The sequence below is a fragment of the Crocuta crocuta genome, unplaced genomic scaffold (assembly GCF_008692635.1).
Source record: "Crocuta crocuta isolate KB4526 unplaced genomic scaffold, BGI_CrCroc_1.0 scaffold367, whole genome shotgun sequence".
NCBI classification, from domain to species: domain Eukaryota; kingdom Metazoa; phylum Chordata; class Mammalia; order Carnivora; family Hyaenidae; genus Crocuta; species Crocuta crocuta.
Genome location: NW_027527936.1, coordinates 1,725,056 through 1,747,680, shown reverse-complemented (window position 1 = coordinate 1,747,680; position 22,625 = coordinate 1,725,056). Strand labels below are relative to the sequence as shown.

Below are 22,625 nucleotides of genomic sequence, written 5' to 3'. Positions count from 1 at the left end.
TTTGGCTTTGTGTTTCTGGCCCTGGCCCAGCCTCGGGCTTAGACCAGGCCTTCGTAAGTATTATTGAGTAAATACACAGAGTAGCGCTTAAAATAGACACTCCGCAGGTGTGTTACACATGCGCTGTGGCATTCCCGGCCCAGCAGGCCTGTCTCTTGACTGCCTATTAAATTCCCCTGACCCCAGGTGCTGTGATGTAATGTCGTCTCTGCAGAACCTAGCAAAAGGAGAATCTAGGCTGTGCTCAGAACCCAGAGAGCACCTCCCCTGTGACCCACAGCTCAGCCTCCCATTTATTTTTCACCAGGCTCCACCCACCCTGGAAGTCAGAAGTTTTAAGGTCCTTCTAAGCATGAATGTTCCTTAACAGTAATTTTCAAATTGTTTTTAAATTCACAGAATTCTGTTTTTTTAATGTTTATTTTTTGAGAGAGAGAGAGGGAGAGCCCAAGCAGGGGCTTGGCAACTGCCTCTTGGCAACTGAGTATTTGTACCAAATACACATCTCAGTGGGCAGTGCCACCTGGCACTTGCTCCTCTTCCCGCATCCCTTCCTTCTGAGCTCCCCCAGGAGCATGTCACTGCAAACAAGCTGATGGGCTCCCTGTGGCCAGACCTCATGGGGACACAGTGACCTCCAGGAACCGACTCTAAGCCTCACTTCAGAGGATACAGGCTCCCTGCAAAAGTGGGACTCAGAGCGACGGTGTGCGCATTTCCTATCACATCTTGCTCTCCCTTGGTGTGATTCTTGGCAAATTTGGAGGATTGGTGGGAGTTTAATGATAAAATATCAATAATATATGGAGAAGGTCAAGAACATTCCTGCAGAAAAGCCTCATAGGATCTCAGGTTAGGAAGGTGACTGGGAGGCCATTGAGTTCACCCCCTCATTTAAGAGAAAAATGCAGCTTGGTGGAGAGAAAGGTCATAGACATGAAGGTCAGACAAGCCCCTACCAGCTTCATGACCTTGGGGAAATTACTCTGAGCCGGAAGTTTAGCTCTGGGCTGGATCTGCCTCTTTACTTTATTTGCCTTGAATTGTCTCTTTTAAAACAGGTGATTTCATAGCTGTTAAGCATCCAAAATTTGTAACATGTGACGTGAGTTCAAATTCTAGCTGTTAACATACTGACTGTGTGGCCTTGGGCAGGTTACTTAACCTCGCTGTGACTCTGTTTTCTCAGGTGTAAACGGGGATGCGTACAGCCCCTGTCTTAATGGGCCGCCATGTGGTTTAAACGAAGTAATGCCTAGAGAGCGTTTTAAATGGTGCTTGGTACCCAGAGAGAGCTACATAAGGGTAGACTGATAGTATTCATTTCTTAAAAATCTGTATTTGTGGTTTTCTGGAAGACCCGCAAGGTCTCCCCACATCATGCAACACATGGCTGGAAAGGTGTAGCCGCTGTCCCTCTAGAGAGGGACTGTACCCTGCTTTTCAGCCCACTTCACCCCCAGCGCCTGCCACCTCTGCTTCCTCAGTCCTGTTGCCACCTTCCCCATCTAGTGCCCCGAGCCTCCATTTGTGCAGGAATAAATATATCTACTTGTTTTTATTGGAATAAACATGGAATATCGAGTGGATAAATATGCTCATTTTACAGCACGTCATACAGTAGCTGTTCTGGACGTGTCACAGGCATGCAGGAGCCATGAACTGCCTCGTGCTCCGGGTCTCCCAGCATGTTTATCTTCCCTCTGGGTGAACAGTGCTAGTGACAGGGAGCTCACTACCTCGCAGAGAGCTTCATTGCTCGATCTTTGTCACATGCAGAGCCGAGAACAACTCGCCCATCACCTTGACTGAAATGCATTTAATTTCTACCACATCCCCTGTTCTGGGACCCAGAGCAGAGTGACGTGCCACATACACCGAGTTCCAATGCGCTTGGTGGAAGCTGCAGTTTGCAGAAATGCCTGCAGAGTCTAGAGCTGCAACTCGAGGTGTCACGTGCCAAATGCTCGCAGTCCGGGCGCTTGGCATCAGCAGGTACAGGATTGGAGGAGAAGCCTCCAAAGGCAGGAGGTCATACCGTGTCCTGTGTAAGCCCACTGGGGTCAGATCTGGGCTCCAGGCTCTGCGTCGCCACTTTCTGGCTGCCTTGTAACCTTGGCAACTCAACCTCTCTGCGTCTGCTTCTCTATGAGGGGGATAGAATAGATGCTCTTGAAGATCCTGGCACCTCCACACCCCTCCCGTCAGCCTTGTTCATTGCTTGACCTCAGGCGGCAGAACTGAAAGCTGCATCCAGGCGGGGGTCTGCGACCGCTGGTGCCATGGCCATTGTCGGACTTGCCGGCTCTGCAAGGCCCCTTTGCTGCATGGCCATCACAAGTCTGGACCTCAGCTAGTTAAGCTGTCTGGTCTCAAGATCCTTCTAACTAAGACATTCTGGAACTCATGGAAGCAGCTCTTTTTCTCTAATAACAAAACTGAACATTTCCCAGACTGGCTGATACCTCTAGCTTGTCAAGGAGGCAAAAGACAGGCAGGTGGTAGGGCTCAGAGAAAGTTCTCCCTGTCCTGGGAGCTGTGAGTCAGCTACATCCAGGCCTGTCTGCAGGGACTGTCTTGTGGCCCCAGAACAGGCAGGGGGGTCCGTCACTTCTCCCCCTGGAGGAAGGGGAGCCTTAGGGAGACGGGGAGGGGCCAGCAGACCAGGGAGGCAGGACCGTGCCCCTAGAGGCCCCACCACGGCTTTCTGGTTTCCTGCCCCCGCTCTCTGCAGGGCACTTTTCTATAGCTGTCAACACCTGTGGGTCCCACCCAGCGCTGGCGGCCCTTTCAGGAAGGGCTGGGTGGAGAATGACGCTGTTCTTGTTTGTCTGCAGTGTTACAGGGCTCTGGAGATCCTGGAGAAGGAAAATGCTAAGGAAACCTTGAGCAACATCATTTAAAAGTATTTGTGCAGCAAGTCTGTGCAGGGATGGGGAGCTGGGCAGAAAGATCGCTGATGGGCTGATCTTGGCCACATCACTTAAACTCCTTGGGCCTCAGTTCCCTTTTCTGTAAAATGGGGCCAATGGTATAAAGTGCTGATGGAAAGACTGGTTGAAGTCAGGCATGTGGCAGTGCTTGGTGTATCTCAGGGCAATGAAGACAGATTGTTTCCCAGGGACAGGAAGTGACCTGCCCAAGGTCACCCAGCAAGTTCAAGCAGGAGCCAGAACTTGGACCCAGGTCTCATACTGACCTACTTCCTGGGAGCAGAATAGTTGCTACTGGGGAATGGGGAGTGTTCGCCAGTCCATCACGGCTGGGCGGGCCTGGCCATGTGCCGTGCCCGAGGGGAGGCCGCAGCACTGGGCTGAGCCTGTGCTCTAGCCTCCGAGAGTGGGGATGTCAAGGCTGAGAGTCTGATTATAGCAGACCTGGGGAAAGAAGGCCTGGGTCTGGCTTCCTTATGGGCAGCCGAGATGTGCTGAGCACTCGCTGGGAGTCAGGCGCGGTGCTAGGCCCTGGGGATATGCCAGCAGCTGAGGCAGACACGGTCCCTCCTTCACGAGGAGAATGGGGACCACCCTTGTGAGAAGACCAGAGCTTGACAGTGTGAAGGAGGAGCAGGTGGCACCCCCAGGCTCAGAGGTGGAAGAGAGGGCTCCAAAGGAAGGGACGTTTTGGCAAAGTCCTGAAGGAGCAGAGGAGCTGGTCAGATGGAGGCAGGGGGCGGAAGACCAGAGGAAAGGGACTCTGAGGCTCCGTGATGTCTGGCATGGTTGGGAGTGGGGGTCTGGAGAGGTAGCAGGGGCAGGGCTTTATCCTGAAGCGGGGGGGAGCATCGCCCCCAGGCTGTGAGGAGGACTGTGTGTGTTAGGGAAAGCCCCCTGTGGCTGCTCTGTGGAGAAAGGACGTGGCCGCATTGGGGAGAGGCTGGTGGCCCTGGCTAGTCCGGGCAGGAGGCAGGACTCCTTAGACCACACTTGGGTGGCAGCGTGGACTGAGTATCAGGAGAGAAGGCGGCGGAGACACTGGGGGCGGGGAGCCCAGGCTGCCGGCCTCACCAGCCACAGAGGTGTACATTCCATTTATGGAGAAGGGGACCCAGGAGGAGGTGGTACTAGAGGAGGGATGTGGGGTTCTGGGCAGGTGGGTGCGAGGTGCCTGAAGACCACCAGGTGAGGTACTGAGGGGACAGCTGGGTGTACAGCAGAGAGGCCAGGGCTGGAGAGAACAGGGTATTGGCACCGGGTGGCAAGTCAGGTGTTCACAGAGGGGGTGCACCTGGGAGGGGTGAAGAGAGGGGAGTACAGGTTGGCACCTGGAGAGGGGTAAGGAAGGAGCTTACAGAGAAGGGTCGCCATGCCAGGCAGGTGCCTCTGGGAAGCGGGCACAAGGGCAGACAGGAAAAGGCAGCTGTCCTTTGGATTTAGCAACCTGGGACCTGGGCAAGGACGGCTGGCCAGGGAGGCTGGACTGGGGGGGCCCGGGAAGGGGGATGGTGGGGAGGCAGAGACAAGCAAGCGTGGACCATCCCCTCCAGGCTTGGGCCGAGGAGGGAGGCAGAGGGAGCAGTAGCTGGAGTGGGTGCAGGTCCAGGGAAGCTTTGAGGTTGGTTGGTCGGTTAGGGACAAGATTGAACTGAGAGTGTGGTCCATGATGGCGGAATGTGCCAGAAGGCAGAGGCCAAGGCCTCTTCTTGTTTTCCATCCTGTCCTGAGTGGTCATCTTCCTCCCCATGAACCAGCACGTCCCATATGCTGATTCCCGAGGATTTCCAGCCGTGGTCTGGGCATTTCTTCAAGCCCTCCCCCCAGGCATCTCACACTCAGCAAAGGACTGGAGCCCTGCATTGCTTCCTTCCAAGCCCACAGATGGTATCGCTTGAGCCAGCCAAGTTGAAAACTCTGATCTTTGCTTCTGCCTCACTGTGACCCCTGCCACCTCCAGATGGCCGCCTGCCCCAGGACATGCGCCTCTTACAGGGACTCTTCTCCTCCAGACCATTCCCGGTGCTGCCAAGGAAGCATCTTCTCTCAAGACTTTATTTTTAAGACAACTCTGATTGAGTCTAAACTTCTTAGCACCGCATTCAAGGCCGATGGAGATGGTGATCCAGTCGGTCCTGCCCAACCCACCTCATTTGCCTTCACGCACCAAATCCTACAGGACTTTTAACAACCTCCTGCCTTTGCCCCTGGTCCCTATTGGGACCAGCCTCCATCTCTCGCTGTCCATCCTGGCCCCTCCCAGCCCCCTTAGGCCCTCCAGCAGGCTGCACCCACATTCCATGGTCAAGGCACAACCCTTGAAGGTTCAGAATCCTTTCTGTGTGTGTGTACGCATAAGCGTGCACCTGGGGAGACCACTTGTGTAGGCTTGCTGTGGAGGAAGAAATGGGGGGTCTGGGAGTAGCCTCAGTAGATGGACTCCAGTACCTGATTATGAGTTGGCTTGAGCCTAGGGTGGAGCCCAAATACGGTAGAAGTCAGAGGGGCTACGGGGCTAGTGCACAGCGCCCACCACAGCAGCGGGGTGGAGGGAAGGGTGCACTGAAGGATGCCTGTGTCAATGGAAGTTGGAGCGGAGGGAGGGGGTCATGGACCCGGCGAGCGGGACTGAGTGGAGGTTGGTGTCCAGGTGGCAGCGGGGCCTCTGATGCTAAGAGACCAAGGCATTCTCACTTCTTTCTTCTCTGGCTGGGAAAAAGGGCGCTCCGTCTCAGAGTGGGTCCCGGGGGCAACAGAGGGACACAGGAATTGAAATCGGGTGTGGGTAGCTGGCTGGGGTCCAGGGGTCCTGCTCTCCGAAGGTGAACCTCTGTTACTGGGAGACAGACGTCCCCCGTTTGCCCATAGGGTGCCCTTCACACGAGCGACAAGAGTCGGGTCTCCCCACCAACCACCCCCACTTCATTCCTCCCCCTCCCCCCGCTGAGCACAAGATACCACGTCGCCTTGGATCAGGGGAGTTGGCCCCTAACTGGAAGGTACTTGCAACTGGCCGGTCAGGGCCTGTAAGGGGAAGAAAAGGTGGTTTCAGACAATGTAAGAGGCATCCGCTGGCCAAAGCTGAGGTGACAAAAGCCAGGGCCCATAGGGACCTGTGGACTGCAGTCCATTGTGAGAGAGCGTGTGTGTATGAGTAGGAGTGTGCGTGGGTGTGCATGCATGTGCATGTGTGAGTACGCACGAGAGCGTGTGAGTGTGAGAGTGGGCAAGTGGTGTGAGTGTGTGTGTGATGTGACCCCTCTGCCGCTGCCTGCTGGCTCCCTCCCTTGAGTCCCTTCTTCCAAGTCATCCTGTGACGTCCTGTCAGCCATAAGCCGATGGCCCCTGCAGAGTGGGATTGAGTCCCAGCTGCCGTCCCAACTTCCTCACCTTGTCCCAGCCTCCTCCCTGCCCCTCTGCACCTGTTCGGAGTTTGAGTACTGAGGCCCCTGGGCAGAGACAGAGCATGCAGTGGGAGTGAGGGGCACGGGCAGGCCTGTTGCGTGATGCTGGGGGCAGACTCAGCCCGGCAAGAGGCCACACCTCCCCTAAGGCACCCATGCCATCAGACCCGCACCCCCCCCCCCAGGAGGCGCTCCCCCAGTCCCATCATAGCCTTTCCTGCCCCTTCAGGAGACGTGAACCTCTATAGCATCAGGCCGACAGGACATTTTGAGGAGGGTCGTATCGAGTGAACCTCCAGGGCTTCCTTCCAGGTGGAAATAAGAGCCTTCTGATTCAGGTCCAAGAACATCGGTGGCCCTGAGGCCGGGCAGGGGGGGCTGGCTGCCCAGGAGCCACCCTAGGAAAGCTTTTGGCCCTGCTCCCGTGGCCCTAGGGGATCTCTGGACACAAGGTGGCTGGAATCTGGGTTCTGAGAGCTTTCCGGCTCATCTGGGGACAGGGTCGCAGAGAGAGTGCAGGGCTCCTGGTTTCTCGCTCTGAGACAGGGAAAGGACGGCCGTTCCTCATATCTCCCCTCACACCAGTGTTTTTGGCACCGGTTGCCCCTTGTGAGAGGTGGATAGTCTTTGGGGCAGGCGGATTCAGATCCTCCTTCCACACCTTTCTGGCGGTGGAAGCTTGAGCCCAGAGCTCCTAAGGGCTCTTGCTCGTGACTGTCATTTAATTTGTGTAAAGTGCCCAGCACAGAGTGAGCGCTCGGCAAATGGTAGCCGCTAGAGCTGTGGTCATTACCTTCTGTCACTCTTGTGTTACTCCGGTGGCCCCGAGTGGCTGTCCTTTGTGGGCAGAGGCTGGTGCAAGGCTGGCTGGGGAGCAGCGGCCCTCTGCCAACCGGGGGCTTCACTTCCCGGCAGGAAGCACAGGGTCTGCTGCCTCTAGAGGGAAAAGAGGGGGCAGCCCTACCTGTCGGAGCGCAGGGCAGGTTCAGGGGGTCCACGGTGGATCCTCGGGGCGACCACCTCCACCCCCGCCCTGAGGTTTTCTCTCGTTCCGCGTCCTCCTCTCCCGACATCCGTCACGGGCTGGACGCGGCTAGGAAGCGTGTGCATCTTCCGAGGTGGGAACCAGCCTCTTCTCCTCCTTTTTTTTCCTTTACCATGACGCCTGTTGCTCATAGGTACAAATCAAACGAAGAGTATGTATATGTGCGAGGCCGCGGCCGAGGGAAATATGTTTGTGAGGAGTGTGGAATTCGCTGCAAGAAGCCCAGCATGCTGAAGAAACACATCCGCACCCACACTGACGTCCGGCCCTATGTGTGCAAGCACTGTCACTTTGCTTTTAAAACCAAAGGTAAGAGACAGTCAGCTGGGGCGCTGCCCCTGCCCGCTGTAGGGAGCTCCTCTCTGGGAGCCCTAGCACAGAGCTCAGGGGTCCAGACCTCTCCGCCTGGGGCCTGGGGCACCCCCCACTTCCCGGGCTCCCCAGTGGCAGCACAGACGGCTCCAGACTGGGCAGTGGCGCCCCCTGGCGGCCGCAGCCTGTCACTTTGGATCCCACACCGCTCCTCCACCTGCGCGCTCTCCCCCTCGCCGCCTGATGGCGCTCTTGCACACGGTTCCTGATTTTGATTTTTCTCTCCTCACCCCGTCCTTCCGCATGTCTCCTTAGCCCTTCGTCCACCGATCTGGTGAACTCCAGCATCTACACTTGTCACCGCCACTCTTGCGTTTGGAAATCCATTCCACTCCGAGCCACTTAGCACACTCGCATGGTCACTTCTCATGGCAGAGCTCGCCCCTGCCTCCACCCTCCTCACCACTCAGACCATGTTCCTGCCCACCCGGCTCCTCTGCAGCCCTCGCCCCCGCCCCGGCTGGCAGCCCTTTGCGTTGGGCCCTGGCCACACCCCGAAGCAGGGTCAGCACGGGCCCTGGCAGTCATCTGAGAAAGGAAGAAGGACCGGCCGTTGAGGGGATGGGTTCCGCTGAGCTGTGATAGGAGCTGGCGGTGGCCTGGCCGGCCGTGAACACGTGGGGCCGAGTCCCCGACACTTGGATCAAGCCCTTCCCCTCCCCCCCTTGCGTTGACTGTCCCCGCAGGCCAGGCAGTGAAGACAGTGCAGCTGGCCCATTGCTTCCTGGTATCGGAAAGGGCGGACAGAGCGGAAGCCGAGGAAGGTCTGGGGCGCTCAGACACCCTCAAGGGCTTCAGCTTCTTGCGCGTTGCAGATTCTTGGGTCAGGGTTCTGGCATGAGGGCCCTTGGCTTCTCCTGCCAGCAAGTGGGGGGCCTCCATGCTGGCCCCACCAGAGCCTTGTGGTGTTTCTGCAGAAAGACCTGGAGAGCAGATCCAGTTTAGCCACCCGTTGACCTTTCTTCTGTTGGTAAAGCTGCGCCCAGTGAGAGACGTTGGGCCGCAGCTTTGAGGAGGCCCCGCTGAGTTCGCCAGCCTTCCTCTCTTCCTCCACCCCTTGGGGGCCCCTTCCGTTCTCTCTCTTCAGGGTCAGGGGGCAGCTCACCACATCCCCTGGCTCCTGGCCCCTCTCTGACCGAGTTCTGTCTCTGGTCTCCTAACCCCGTTCACCGAGCCCTGCCCTCCTGTGCCCTCTGGCATTCTCAGGGGACCTCGAACTTTCCCACCGAGACTTGGGTTGGAATGGAGGCGCCCTCCCTCCCACTTTGTTTCTCTGATCTTCTTCTCTCTTGGCGTCCCATAAACAGTGTTCCAGAAGGTCCCCAGAGGGCAGATAGGCCCGGAGCCCGGCCCCCTCCCTCGTGGTGCCTCCAGTCCCAGAGCCCTGGCATGTCGGAGGCAGCACAGCCTCTGCCCTGGGCGTGGGCTCTGTCTCCCTGTGTCCCCTGCAGCCTCACTCCCTCTGGCCTTGGGCAGCCAGTGGACCTTCATGGAGAAGAGAACTGGGAATAATTAACTGATAATCTAACAGAGTAAGAAAGACCTCTTGTCCCAACCCCCCTTGAAGGTAAAGAAAGTGATCCCTCCAAAACCAAGTGGCTGTTAACACTAGAGCTGTAACTAGAACCCAGGACCCCTACCTCAGGGCATCACCACCATCACCTTCCTGTCTGGGAGCAGACCCTCCTCCCTTCTCTGGAAGGAGCAGCAAAATCAGGTGGCTGATCACGTGGCCTCTGGAGTGGGTCACAACTGCTACTCCTATTACCAGGGTGCATCTAGGGGACCCCATTGTTCTGTTCTCAGTGTGAGGAGCCCCGTCTTGAGGGTACATCCCAGCCCAGGCCCGTTCGGAGCACCCCTGTGCCCAGCACACAGAGAACCATCTCGGAGAGCCTTCACCTCCCCACGTGAGACTAGAAAGCCCTTCCGGCTAAGTTCTCAGCCAGAGCAGTCTCTCCAAAGAGGGGTCCCTCTTCAGGCCCCCCTGCCTTTTCGGAGAGAGAAGGTCTGTTTTTGTCAGGGATGAGGGAGGCCTGGTCCCTGGCAGGACTTCTTTTCCAGCAGCTCTTTTCATTGGAAGACATGCCAAGCCTACCCACAGTCCCTACCCTGGAGGGACCAGAAGGTGTAACCTGAACATAGGAGGGCACACACCACATGCCCTGGGGTGTGGGGTCCTGGGTGCGAAGGTTTGCCCAGGCTGCCCCAAAGGCCAGGCCCAGGGGACTGTGTCCCCAACCAGTGATCAGGAAGGGTTCTGAGCTCTCTTCAAATGTTCATTGAGGCTTCTGGAAGACAGTACCTTCAGAGCCGAAGCAGTAAGCGAATCTGAAATGGTAGAATCTCAAACTCTGTGACTTCAGAGAGGGATGGGTTGGGGGTGGGTGACGGCAAGCTGCAGCAGAGAAAGCTTGCTGCAGGCTCTCTTTGCGCACCTGGAGCGGGGGAAGAGCAGCACACGGAGGTTTCTGTTCCTAAGGGCCGTGTCTTCCTGGAGGCGTGGCCTTCAGCCATGCCAAAACCTCAGGAGTCTTCTCTTGGCTCTTGACTTCCTTCTGGCTGCCACCCCCTCCCTCACCTCTCACCCTTGGGCTCCGGCTGGGCCTCAGGACCCTCCATCACCACCACCTGGCTGCGTCCAGGCCCGGAGAGCCCTTTCTGTCCGTCTCTGTCTGCCTGTCTGTGTCTCCGTCTCCGTGTTGGACATTGTGGTGGCAACTTGGGCCTCTGGGCGCTAGCTGAGGCGCCTCAGTGGGTAGTGCCGGGAAAGGCTGCCGGGATGTCCCTGTGGAGGTCCGGGGGGTGGGGGGGGCTTTCCCCTTCTTAGATGGTTCCCAGATGCCAGCAGGGTGTGCTGTGTACAGGCCCTTGCGCCGGTCGCCGCAGGAGATGGAGATGATGGCTCTGGGCAGGCCTGTCTGTCAGGCCTGCAGGGGCGGGAGGAGGGTGGTTGGTTGGTCAAAGCTGAATGAGGCAGAGTCATTGGATGATGCTCTCAGTGGAAGTCCCACCTCTCTTCCAGACACTCCTCATTTTCCATCCACTTGCCTTTCTTCCTTCACTCCGGGACTGTGGGGGCTTCCAGTGAGGGGTGGGACAACTGTAAGGAGCTGGGGACTCTGCCTGGCAAGCCAGGGCTCTGCCCCTATGACAGAGAAATGGTGTCCACCAGAAAAGATGTCTGCTGCCACTTGATACCCCTCCCTCAATTCACAGAAGAGGTCCAGGGAGGGGAAGTCAGGGCGGGCACCGGATAACACTCGGGGCTGCTCAACCAGCCTCCTCTCCGATAACCCACACAGCCTGTCCCGGCAGAGTCCCCTCAGACTCCTTGACTCCTCCCTGTGGCCTCCAGGGGCCACTGACACCCTCTCCTGGGAGCCCCTGAGCCCAGCCTGGAGGATAAAGCCATTTGCATCTCCATTTCAGCACCTCTGTCCTCCACACCCAGCATGGTGCGTGGCACAGTCCCTGGTGCTCCATAAAGAGTGACCGTCATGGGGGGTGGGGGCGGGCACACAGTATGGGAGGGAAGGAGGTTCCTCGCTGTGAGCGTCTGCTCTCTGCCAGGCACACCTACAGCTACTCAACATGCGCTCTCTCATCAGCTCCTCCCGGCATCCCCGAGAGGTAGGTATTACTTGAGAGTTGCAGGAATTGGGGCTCAGAATGTTAAGAAACTTTCCCAAGAGTGCACAGCTATAGCACGTGGCAGAGCCCAAGCTCAAACCCAAGGTCCGTACGCTCCTAGACCAGCCCGGGTTGACTCTGCCAGTACGGAGCAAGCAAGAGCCCTGGAGTCCTGAAACCTGGTTCAAAACGGGGCCTTGTGCTAACAAGGGGCCTCGGCTGGGGGATTCATTGTGTCGGTCCATGGGCACCCTCCCATGACATCCCGGCAGCTGAGACAGTCAGTGATCTTCTCTAATGGCATCACCAGCCCCGGGGCCCAGAGTTAGAGCAGAAGTAACAGAGCCCTGGGCTTGATGGGTTATGTGGCCTGAGAGGCTCCTTCCAACACTTTGCTTCTGAGATGAGGAGAGCACTTCCCACGTGCGGCTGTTGTGCACCCATTGTGTGCTTGGCACCCAACTTGGTGAAAAAGAGACCTAAAGCTTCCTGGCAGAACACATACAATAATGTCACAGCCATAATGAGCAGTGTTCATAGTCCTCTGTGGTCAGGGGCATGAGGGGACAGTGGGCTGGTTTCAGAACCTGAGGGAACCATTGGTATCTCCAGCCCATGGAAGCCCCCAGCTGCCTTTACCACCCCTTGACGTCCTACTCAAGCTTTGCTTGCTCATGACAGTGAGGGCAGAAGCCCCTTATATTAGATAGGGCCTCTGTGGGGACCCTCTGGCTCCAGAATGTCTCTGGAAGTTAGGACTCTGCTTCCCCTTTGGCCAGGAGTAGAAGATACAGGTTTCTGTCTGGTTATATGACGAGAATCTTGGTTGGGAAGGGTACAAACGCAGACTAGGAGTAAAGGGAACAGAGAGGGAAGAAACAAGTGTCCTTCCATCCCTGCTGCCCTTGACCTCAAGGAAGCCCAGGTTAAGGTTCCCAGCAAAACAAGTGAAGCTCCGTAAACAAGCAAACCCCTACAAGTTCCTTAAAATTCTCTGAATGATTATGAAGCACCCTTCAGTTCACCCATGGGCTCTCTCCTACTCGCCTGCCCCTCCATCCGTCTGTCTTCCCATCCACCCATTTCTCCATCTACCAGTTTGTCTTCCTGTCCATGCATCTTCCCATTTCTTTTCTCCTCCTGCCTGCTCCTCCCTTTCTCACATTTGTTTTACCACCAATCCATCCTTCCATCCACCTTCCCCATCTTTTATCCTCCTGTCTGTCCCTCCTGCATGTTTATGTGCATGTAGCCATTGGCCAGTGCAACCCAACCAGCCATCCCCCCATCCGCCCATGCCTCTCTCCTCCCCTCCAGTGCTCCAGCTGCCCATCTGTTTATTAACCCATTTTCCAACTATCTTTCCATTTCTTTGTTTCATCTAACCACTTACTCCCCATCTGTCTATCCATCTGCCTATCTAATCATCCAGTGTCCTGTCCATCTGTCCTTACTCTTCCCATTCTTCTTTTACCCCGTATCTCCTCTTACCCACATACCCGCCTACCCATCCATGCATCCATCCATTCACTCGCCAGTCTCTCAATGCACCTGTTCAAGCATCCATTCTTCTCTCTTCCATCCATCTATTCAAACTTGCGGATCCATAAGCTTAGTGAGACAGACCGCCTAACTCAGGGAACCTATGGTTATTATATGAACGATCATGTGGACATGTAGCAATCTGCAGGACAACAGTGAGAACAGTTTGGAGGTGGCCTCTGAGCCCAGAGGAGGATCCTCCTAGAGCTCTGCCTTTCCTTCACAGAGTGCTCCTGCGCACAGAGGTTTAGGGTGTGAAGTACCGTGCACACACGGGATGAACTGAAGGTGTTGCTACCTTTCCCGATTCCACAGAACTTCTGCCCTGCTTATCAGCTGTGGGGCTGGACTGCCCACGTCGGGCTGGAGTGGGCAGAGCTTTTGCCCAGCCTTCTCTGTCTATACCCTACCTGTATCTGCACTGCCCAGTGACCTGGGGGAAACTGAGGCCCAGGACACGACTCCTCTAAGGAAGTCAGGGCTTGAGCCCCAGCTCCGTGGCTCACGAGTCTCTGTCCAGCAGACTTCAGTATACCTTCTACCCTTTCTCCATTTCTAACAGAAGCTTTGTCCTGGGTCCTCTTCCCACACCCTGTGAGCTGCCCTCAACATGGCCGCCGTTAGAAGGGCATCCTACCCACCACATCGGTTAACAGGAGCCCTCCGTCATCCAGTGTCTGAGAAGGCCAAATATTCTGCCCCATGAGTGCCACCAGCTCCTGGGCTCAGAGTTAAACCCCAACCCGGAAAAACCTATCCCACATGAGTTGTCTTTTAATTTCTTTTTTGCTTGTTTTCTAACCAGCATCTCACCTCCTCATTATGCCCTCTGTCCTTGCACAGCCCCCATGCCCACCCTCCCCCAGCCCCCGTCTGCTGTCCTGAATGGCGGCCGTGGTGCACGTCTGAGTGCCCAAGCACCTGGGCAGAGGGATGGCCAGGCCCCCTCCCGGCCCCTGCGGCCAGCAGGGCCCTGACTGGTCTGCGAAGCCACAGCCCGCCAGCCAGGCACTGCCTCTGCGAGCCCTGGGCCTGCCCTGGCCCCCTGCCCTGCGGCCAAGCCTGAGTCTGTTCTCATTTCTTTCCAGGGAATCTGACTAAGCACATGAAGTCAAAGGCCCACAGCAAAAAGTGCCAAGAGACAGGGGTGCTGGAGGAGCTGGAAGCCGAAGAAGGTAATGAGCCCGCCAGCTCCCTCCTCCCCCTCCTCCTCTGCCTGCTCTGTCCACCTGTCCCTTCTCCCCCCTTCCTTGCCTGCCCTCCAGTCTCCCACCTGCTGGCTGATAAAGGTTAAATTCACAGAGTGATCGCCCCTACTCTCCATGCACTTGCCGTTCACACTGTGCAGCCATGGCTCGTGTGCATTACAGTCTACCTGGCAGGGGGTGGGGAGGGGGAGTTGCTCAGTGAATGTGTGCTGAGTGCACAGGTGCTCAGTGAATGTGTGCTGAATAAACACGTGAGCAATCGTAGTCAGCATTGACCGAGCACCCACTATCCATCAGGCGCGTTCAAAACCACATGCCGCGAATTGCCCCACAAATCCTCGCGGTGGTGCTGTGAGGTGCATACTCATACCCTCCATGCCCGCACTCTCACCTACAGACTCGGGGCGTGGGCCTGACACCTGGACCTTTGAGAACTTGAGGAGCAGGAGAGCGAAAGCCAACCCTGACAGACCCTGTCACCTCCCGGCCTCATCCCACATCCCAGCACTGCACCCCAGCCAAAGTCCTCCACCAGCAAAAGGCATTTTAGAGCCCATTTCTGAAAAAGACTCAGCAGAGAAGTTGAAGTTCAAAGGCCCTGCCCAGCCACAGCATCCAGGGACGGGGGTGGAGGGACTTTGGCGGGTGGACAGGCAGTCCTGCCTGCAAAGGGAGCTCAGGGAAGCCAGAGACATTCCTCCTGTCTGTCCCTGGAAACTTTTTGACCAGATTCCCTAAAATCAGAATCAGGACTTGAGTGTCACAGAGAGGAGTGAGTGAGTGTGTTTGTGTGTGTGCACACGTGCGCACATGTGTGTGTGTCTGACTTCAGGATGTATTTACAGTCTTACAAAAAGAGGAAAAGCACATTTCCTTTTATTTATTTTTTGTTTGTTTTTTTAAGCTTATTTATTTTAAGAGAGAGAGCGTGANAGTTTTTTAAAAAAAATTTTTATAGTTGATTTATTTTTGAGACAGAGAGAGACAAAGCATGAGTGGAGGGGGGGCAGAGAGAGGGGGAGAGAGGATCCCAAGCAGGCTCAATGCTGTTAGCGCAGAGCGGGCCCCAGGGCTCAGACTCACAAACGGTGAGATCATGACCTGAGCCTCAGCTCGGCTCAACCAAGAGTTGGATGCTTAACCAACCAAGCCACCCAGGCGCCCCGATTACATTTCCTTTCAGGTGGAATACGGCACTTTTACTGAACTAAACCCAATGAATGTGGGGCTGTTCCCTGCAAAATGAGAATGTAGGGTTACCATATTTATCAAGAATGTACATTAGGCCACTTGCACATGTTGTCCCACTGAGTCCTCGTAACTAACTAGTGGTAGAAGCTTGTGTTCCCCGTTGTAGGCTAAGGAAAGGAAAGCTCAGGTAAAGGCAGTTGCTGAAGGTCACACAAAAATGCCAGCTCCACACCACCCCAGTGCCTGGTGGGCTAGACTTGGGGAGCCTGAGCCCAGAACCCTCCCCGGGTGAGAGTCAAGAGGTTGCAGCTGGCCCCACACACCAGGGGTCCACTGAGGGGCCCAGGGCTGGTCCCCTCTCCCAACCTCATTTTCCCAATGAGGCAAAAAAGGACAACCCTACCCACCTAGTTTGAAGATGAAATCAATGCATTTATTCTAGAAATAACTGCTGAACACCAGCCCCATAGGCCCTGTTCTAGGTGCTGGAGATTCCACAGTGACTACAACATAGTCCTGTCCTCTGGAAGCCCACATTCTCAAAAAGAGCCGGACAATGAACCAACGTGGAATAGCACAGGGGCAGTGAATAGGAAGCAACAACATAACTGAGTGAGGGGCTGAGAAGTGTAGGGAGGGATCTCTCTGTCGGGATGGTGTGAGCAGAGGACACGGAGGGAGGGGTCAGGAAGCCAGGTGGAGAAGGGCTCTCCCCTTAGAGGGAGCCGAAGGTGCAGAGCCCCTAAAGGATCAGAGTGGGGGAGATGAACTCAGGACAGGGACCATGAATGGCAAAAGAAGAACTTGGCGATGCAATGGAGTAACGTCCCCCAACTCGCAGTGACTGTGTGCAGAGGCGGTTAAGAAGAGGCGCCTCTGTAGGCAGTGATCAGGCTGAACACGTGTTGGCTTGGACTGGTGGCGGGGAGAAGTGGAAGGATTCTGGAAACATTCTGCAGGTAGAGCCGACAGGTTTTGCCACCACGAGGGGGCGCTGGAGGTGCCATGAGAATAAAGGAGCCAAGGGTGATTCCGAGGTTTATGGCCTAAGAAACTGGAAGGACTGAGATGCTACTTGCCGCGATGATGACGATTCAGGGAGGAGCATGTCTGTTAGACGCCTAGTGGCCTTGGGGAGCACAGCCTAGGAACGATTGCCTCCCGGTGGCCCGGCCGCGCTGCAGCCTCTGACAGTGAGGAGGTGAGGCACCAGCGCCACCGTGTGGCCAGAGCCCCTCGGCACCCTCGAAGGCATCTCGTCTTTTCCGCAGTCCCCAGGCCCGCTCTGGGCTTTGTGGAGCCTTGATGGTGATCCCAGCAGCAGACTGGCGGCCCCATGAGGGGTGCTGGGAATGGGCCGCCTGGGCAGGGGCACCCTATACCCCTGCAGGAGCCCAGACATGGGGAGTAGAGGCCTGGAGAACCCTGTTCTGGGCAGAGGACCTTTAGCTCCCATCATTTCTACTCTGGGTGCCTAAGGCAGGCCACTCTGGCCGCCACTTACTCACCCCTAAAGAAGCTGATTAGGAGCCCTCCCTGGTGGATGTCAGGAGACACTAGTCTTGACTCTCCTTCACCAGTAGTACTACCTCTCTGACCATCAGCTGTGAGACACTGGCAGTGCTGCCTGCCCACTAGGGTACTGGGGTACTTGAGATATTTGCTAAGTTGTCTTGCATACTTACTATGTGTCAGCCCCTCATGACTCTCCCACCAGCTTCATGGGGGGGGCTGTCGTTGCTCTTACCCCATTTTACAGATGAGGAAACTGAACACAGAGAGAGAAAGCCGATTATACATCATACAGCAAGGAAGGGTAGAGGAGGGATCCAAACCCAGACCATTTCCTGCTTCTCAATGCATACCATCGCTTTTATACTGGCGGTGTAATAACGCAAAGGTTGTAAATCTTTGCCCTGACTCAGCCACTTCTCCCTGGGTGACCTTGGGGAGGAAGCACTTGCCCCCCTGGGCCTGGATTTCCCCATATGTAAATGAGGGGTGAGGCTAGGGGAACTTCTGGGTCTGAAATAGGCCCCACTAAAGTCCTAGGTGAGGCCTGGGGCAAACCTGCAAGTGTGTGTTTTGCACCCTCCACCCCCAACCACATCCCTGCGGCCTTCCCCTCTGCTCCCAGCTGCCCGGAGACCCAGCCCTTGGTCCCTTGGCCCGCCCTTCACCTGCCAAGCCCAGGCCCACCCCATAGCTTTTGACCCTCTGTCACCTGTTTCATGCATCTTCCTACCACGTACGGAGCTATTTAGAAGCATGGATGCTGGGATTCCCAGCCCCGGGGCAGCTGGACATGGTGGAGTGTGAGAGCCTGGTTGCGTCAGTGGCCAGGGTCAGTTTGTCTGTCCAGCTTTTTCGGTCAATGGGGGGACAGGTGTGCGTGTGTCCAGGCAAAGCGGTGGGGCTGGCGAGGTGCCTGGAGACAGGCCAGCAGGACCCCAACCCTCAGGAGCCCGACAGGTGGGCCAGACGTTAGCCGAGCTGTCCCCGGAGTCTGCTGCCCATAGCAGAGAGGCCCAGCTAGACTGGTGTTGTGGGAACGGTGACCTGGATGGGTGGGCCTCCCCCACCAGGAACCAAACCAGGAGGCTAGGACTTCAGGGCCCCCTTCCTCCTGGCTGGGGACAGCGTCCGTTCTGCCCAGTGCAGCAGGTCCTCCAGACCCGAGTGGCTGGGACAGGGCCCTGCTCCGCAGGCGTCGGCCAGCTTTGCCAAACCACCCCTAGAGGCCAGGACCTGCCACCTGCCAGATGCTGTTGCACCGTCCAGCGGCCACCTGGCCACGGTGGCGGATGTACGCGCTGCTGGGCCGGGCGGCATGGCTCCTGTGTCCCAGAATAACAGATGTCTTTAGGACGGTATGGAGCGGCCATAATGGGAGCCATGTCTCTGTGTGAGGCATGTGTTTATTCCTCATAGCAAGCCCTGTGAGGTGAGGCTGCCCCATCCATTTGACAAAGGGGGAGACCCAAGCACAGCAAAGTGACTTACATGGCTCATGGGGGAACGGGCACTGAAACACCCATGAAAAAACAAACTGACAAAAAGGCTTGTCTTTTCTGCCCTGGTTCAATCCCAGCCCTTCCACTTACCTTACCTGAGCATGTTACTTAACCTTGCTTACCTTGGGTCCCTCGTTTGCAACATGAAGATAAAAACCGTGCAGATCGCACGGGATCATTTGAGAACCAGCCGAAACAACACACAGGAAGGCCCAGGAACTGAGCCTGGCCCAAAGTAGATCCAAGGCAACTTTCGTTCACCGCGATTACTTACAAAGCGTTCCCATCCCTGCCACGGCCCCCACCCTCTCCCCAGTCTTGTGCCACTGACATAACTGCGAGGCCCGGTTTGCAGACAAGGACACGGGCGTAGAGGGCGGTGGCGTAGGGCTGGCAGTGACCCCAGGGTCTCCTGTGTCTCCCCCTCCCCACCCCAGGAACCAGTGATGACCCGTTCCAGGACTCGGAAGGGCGAGAGGGCTCAGAGACCGTGGCGGAGCACCAGTTTTCAGACCTGGAGGACTCGGACTCGGACTCAGACCTGGATGAAGATGAGGATGAGGATGAAGAGGAGAGCCAGGACGAGCCACCCGGACCGGCCTCGGAGGCAACCCCGCCTGGCCCGCCAGCCCCTCTGCCGGCAGACTCCTCCCCCGCCCGGGGCCCTCGGCCCCCAGACGCCACCTCTGGCAACCAGGCCACGCGGGGCAGCTCGGGCTTGGACGCTGAGGGCTGGGCAGCCAGCAGCTGCCCTGCGTCCAGCCAGAGCGTCCTGTGCCTCCCCCGGCTGGGACCGGCCCCTTCGGGCCCCCTGGAGAAGGACACAGCCTCGGCCCTGAGCTCCAAGGCTGTGTCCCCAAGAAGGCCGTGGTCCCCAAGCAAAGAAGCAGGCAGCCGCCCAGCACTCACCCACAAACACTCACTAATCAAAAGCGACTCGTCTCCCCAGCGACACTCACCGGCTGGAGAGCCACAGGCCTCAGCCTCCAGCCCGCCGGGCCCCCAGACAGGCCCTCTCCCTTGTGGGTCTCCAAGACTCGAGCTGTCCCCTCTCACCCCCCGCCCCCTGGGAAGGGAACTGAACCCTGGAGTGCATCCACCCCCCGAGCGCAAGGGGGCCCCGGATCCGGGCCCCCCCAGACACTCGCCCACCAGGAGACGGTCCCCGGGCCAGGCCGAGTCACCGCCACGGTCAGCGCTGCCAGGGAAGTGGACCTGGGCTGGGTCAGTGGGCGAACGCGGCCCAGGCTCGGGGCTGGCCCCGCGGGCCGTACACCCGCCCGCGCCTCTACCTCACAAGCTTCTCGGCAGAAGCCCCGAGACCTGCGCCTCCACATGGGTGAGTTCCTGCCCCCGAGCGGCTGGGGCGCTCATCCCCGGTGGGTGGGGGGCCACGGTGTACTCCCCCCTGAGGCATCAGACCCGTAGTTACACAGCCCTGCCAGTGTGGTGATTGCTAATGACATAGCAAACGTCGGGGGGCCCTTCTGTGCCAGCCACCGGGTAGCCAGCCAAGGCAGGCTCGGAGGCAGCAGAGCACGGACGTCGGGCCGGCCTGGGAGGCAGGCGTAAACCCTTGTGCCATTCCCCTCCCATCTCCCCAACCCCATGCCTCCAACATTGCTACCATCAGCACCCCCAGAGACACCACAGCTGACACCACCATCCCCAAGGCCACCTCTGCCATCGTTACCCTAACACGCTCTTGTCACCGCCAGGCCAGCCCCCTCAGTGCTGCCACATCAGCAGAATGGCACCATCTTGTCACCACCCCCGCCGTGTGACAGCATGACTGTCAACTACCTTTGACCTTCCAGTGCCTTTGCTGCCACCATATTGTCACGGGCCAACACCACCACTCACTGCCAGCAGCATCGACACTGTCACTCAGAGACTTGAACCCCCAGAGGAGCACGGGCTAGGAATCTTCCCTTGGGTTTTAATTTTGGGGTCACGTTACCATGCCCCGTGGGGGGAGAAGGTAGAGAGAGAGCATGGAGTGGGAGCTCACGTGCAAGGGTGGAGTTGGCTCAAGACGGTTCTAAGAACCCAAGAGAGGGCCAGGCGCCTGGCCGACAGGCTGAGGCATGAAGCCCGCGGGGCCTGCTGTGCTCGTGGTCATTGCGGGGCTGGGGACGGCCCCCAGCAGCACAGTGCAGCTCGTGGGCAGGGAGTCGGAGCTCCGCCCTGCCCAGCTCGGGCAGGACTCGCTGTGTGGTATCGGGCGAGCCCCCTCCTCATCTTTAGGCCTGGGGGTCTCCGGGCGCCAGCACGCAGCCCTTGCCTTACCCTGTCTTGTTTTCTGACCCCAGCAGAAGGCGGCGTCCCGGAGTCCCTCCTGCTCACCTGGCCCAGCTCATCCTCCCTCCTCCCGACCCTTCTGGGCCCCCCACGACTTCCACGGCCACACCCCAGCCCGGACCGAGGAGAACATCTTCAGCCACCTCCCTCTGCACTCCCAGCACTTGCCCCGTGCCCCGTGCCCCCTGATTCCCATCGGCGGGATCCAGATGGTGCAGGCCCGGCCGGGGGCCCACCCCACCCTGCTGCCGGGGCACACCGCCGCCTGGGTCAGCGGCTTCTCGGGAGGTGGCAGTGACCTGACAGGGGCTCGGGAGGCCCAGGAGCGAGGCCGCTGGAGTCCCACCGAGAGCTCGTCGGCCTCCGTGTCCCCTGTGGCTAAGGTATCCAAGTTCACACTCTCATCGGAGCTGGAGGGCAGGGACTACCCCAAGGAGAGGGAGAGGACGAGTGGGGGCCTGGGCAGACCTCCTGACTGGGAGCCCCGAGGGGCCGAGGTGCCCGCAGAGCCTGTGCCCACCCACAGCCCCCACACCCCACCTGAGGCCTCACCCCGGCTGTCCCACGGGCGCAGGCCAGAACCCTGGACCCCCCGCTTGGAGTCACCGCGCACGCTGGCCAGCCCTGCGGCCTCGGCCGCCTCGCCCCTGGACCGCAGCAGTTCCGTAGGCTGCCTGGCAGAGGCCTCTGCTCACTTCCCAGCCCGGAGGAGAAACCTCTCCGGGGAACCCAGGACCAGTCAGGGCTCCCCCGAGCCCTCAGGAAGTGGGGGGCCTGGGGCACCTCCACATCAGCCCAAGGACGGGGGCCCCCCAAGCACTTAGCCTCTCTCTGACAGCTTCAGCATCTGGCTTCCGGTGTTCGGCAACAGACGTTTCCAGCCAGCTTCCTCGAATCATCTTGCTCTCATGGGCTCCCTGTCCCATCTGTCCGTCTGTCCAAGCAGCTTCTGCTCAGCCCCCAACTGTTCTGTCTTCCCACGTATGCAGTTACCTGTGCCTTTTTCTATACCTTTTGTTGCTTGAAAAGAAACAAAACACACGCACACATAAAAAAAAAAGAAAAGAAAGAAAAAAGAAACCCACCAGGAGTCAGAGGCTGTGAATATATTGTGCTTTTTTGAGAAAGGGTGCAGGTGGGGGCCTCACCCTGGGCCACTGCGGTCTGCAGCCACCACCCCCCCAGGCTGGCAAGAGGTAGCCATTTGCTGAGGGAAAGGGGGATTCACTGGAGGAGGGGGAAAAAAAGCAAGAAACGTTTAAAAACATGCATTAAATGTAAAAGCAAGCACTCCTATGTACAGATGTTTATGTTTCCTATTTATTGCAGCTTTATTCCACCCCAGCCAGTGATCACCCTCCCTGCCAGCAGAAGGGCCAGTGGCCCAAGGCAGAGAGACAGCGGCAAGGGGACCCCACTCAGCCTCCACGGGCAGGCCCAGAAAACCCCAACTTTCTTGTTCCTGGGAAAAAAGGCATGTTACCTTTCCTAGGACTTCGACACAAATTCTAGGAGCAGATAGATGGTAGGAGCTGGTCGGTTGCGTTCCCCCAGGGCTCCCTAATATCCAGGGGGTCTGAGTCATGGACCCCTCCTGGCATCCTGACAAACTCCCCCAGCCCCCTCCCCTCCCCCCCTCCCCTATACCCCCTATCCCCAGCCCCTAGGCTGCCAAAGGAGCCCTGACTGTTCATCTCTTGGGTCCTGAGCACCTGACTGAGGCCTTGCTTCAGGGATCCAGCTGCAGGCTGCCTCCCTTATTCTAGAAACTACCCACAAGGCTGAAGTGGCAGGGCCCAGCCCTTAGGGGTCAAGATCCAAGGTGCATCGCCTTGCCATTCCTGAGGCTGGGGCTTGGGTTTCGTTTCATGTCTGGTCCCTAAAGTTCAAAGGGCCCTAATTCCTCCATGGCTGGGCTCTTCCAGTGCTCAGCACTGGAAGTTTACAGGGACCTGTTTGTGGACTTCTTTTCAGTAGGACTA

General features: G+C 57.6%; 1 protein-coding gene across 1 annotated transcript in view; it reads left to right on the top strand.

The window, feature by feature from the left end:
• The window catches only part of HIVEP3 (HIVEP zinc finger 3), a 58,650-nt gene extending 36,399 nt beyond the window's left edge, over positions 1 to 22,251 (top strand). The window contains 4 exon segments of the mRNA XM_077752007.1: positions 7,516 to 7,691; positions 14,018 to 14,104; positions 18,780 to 19,681; positions 20,655 to 22,251. Coding sequence (XP_077608133.1) covers positions 7,516 to 7,691; positions 14,018 to 14,104; positions 18,780 to 19,681; positions 20,655 to 21,467 — 1,978 coding nt within the window. The 3' untranslated portion in view covers positions 21,468 to 22,251.
• The last annotated feature ends 374 nt before the right edge of the window (positions 22,252 to 22,625 follow it).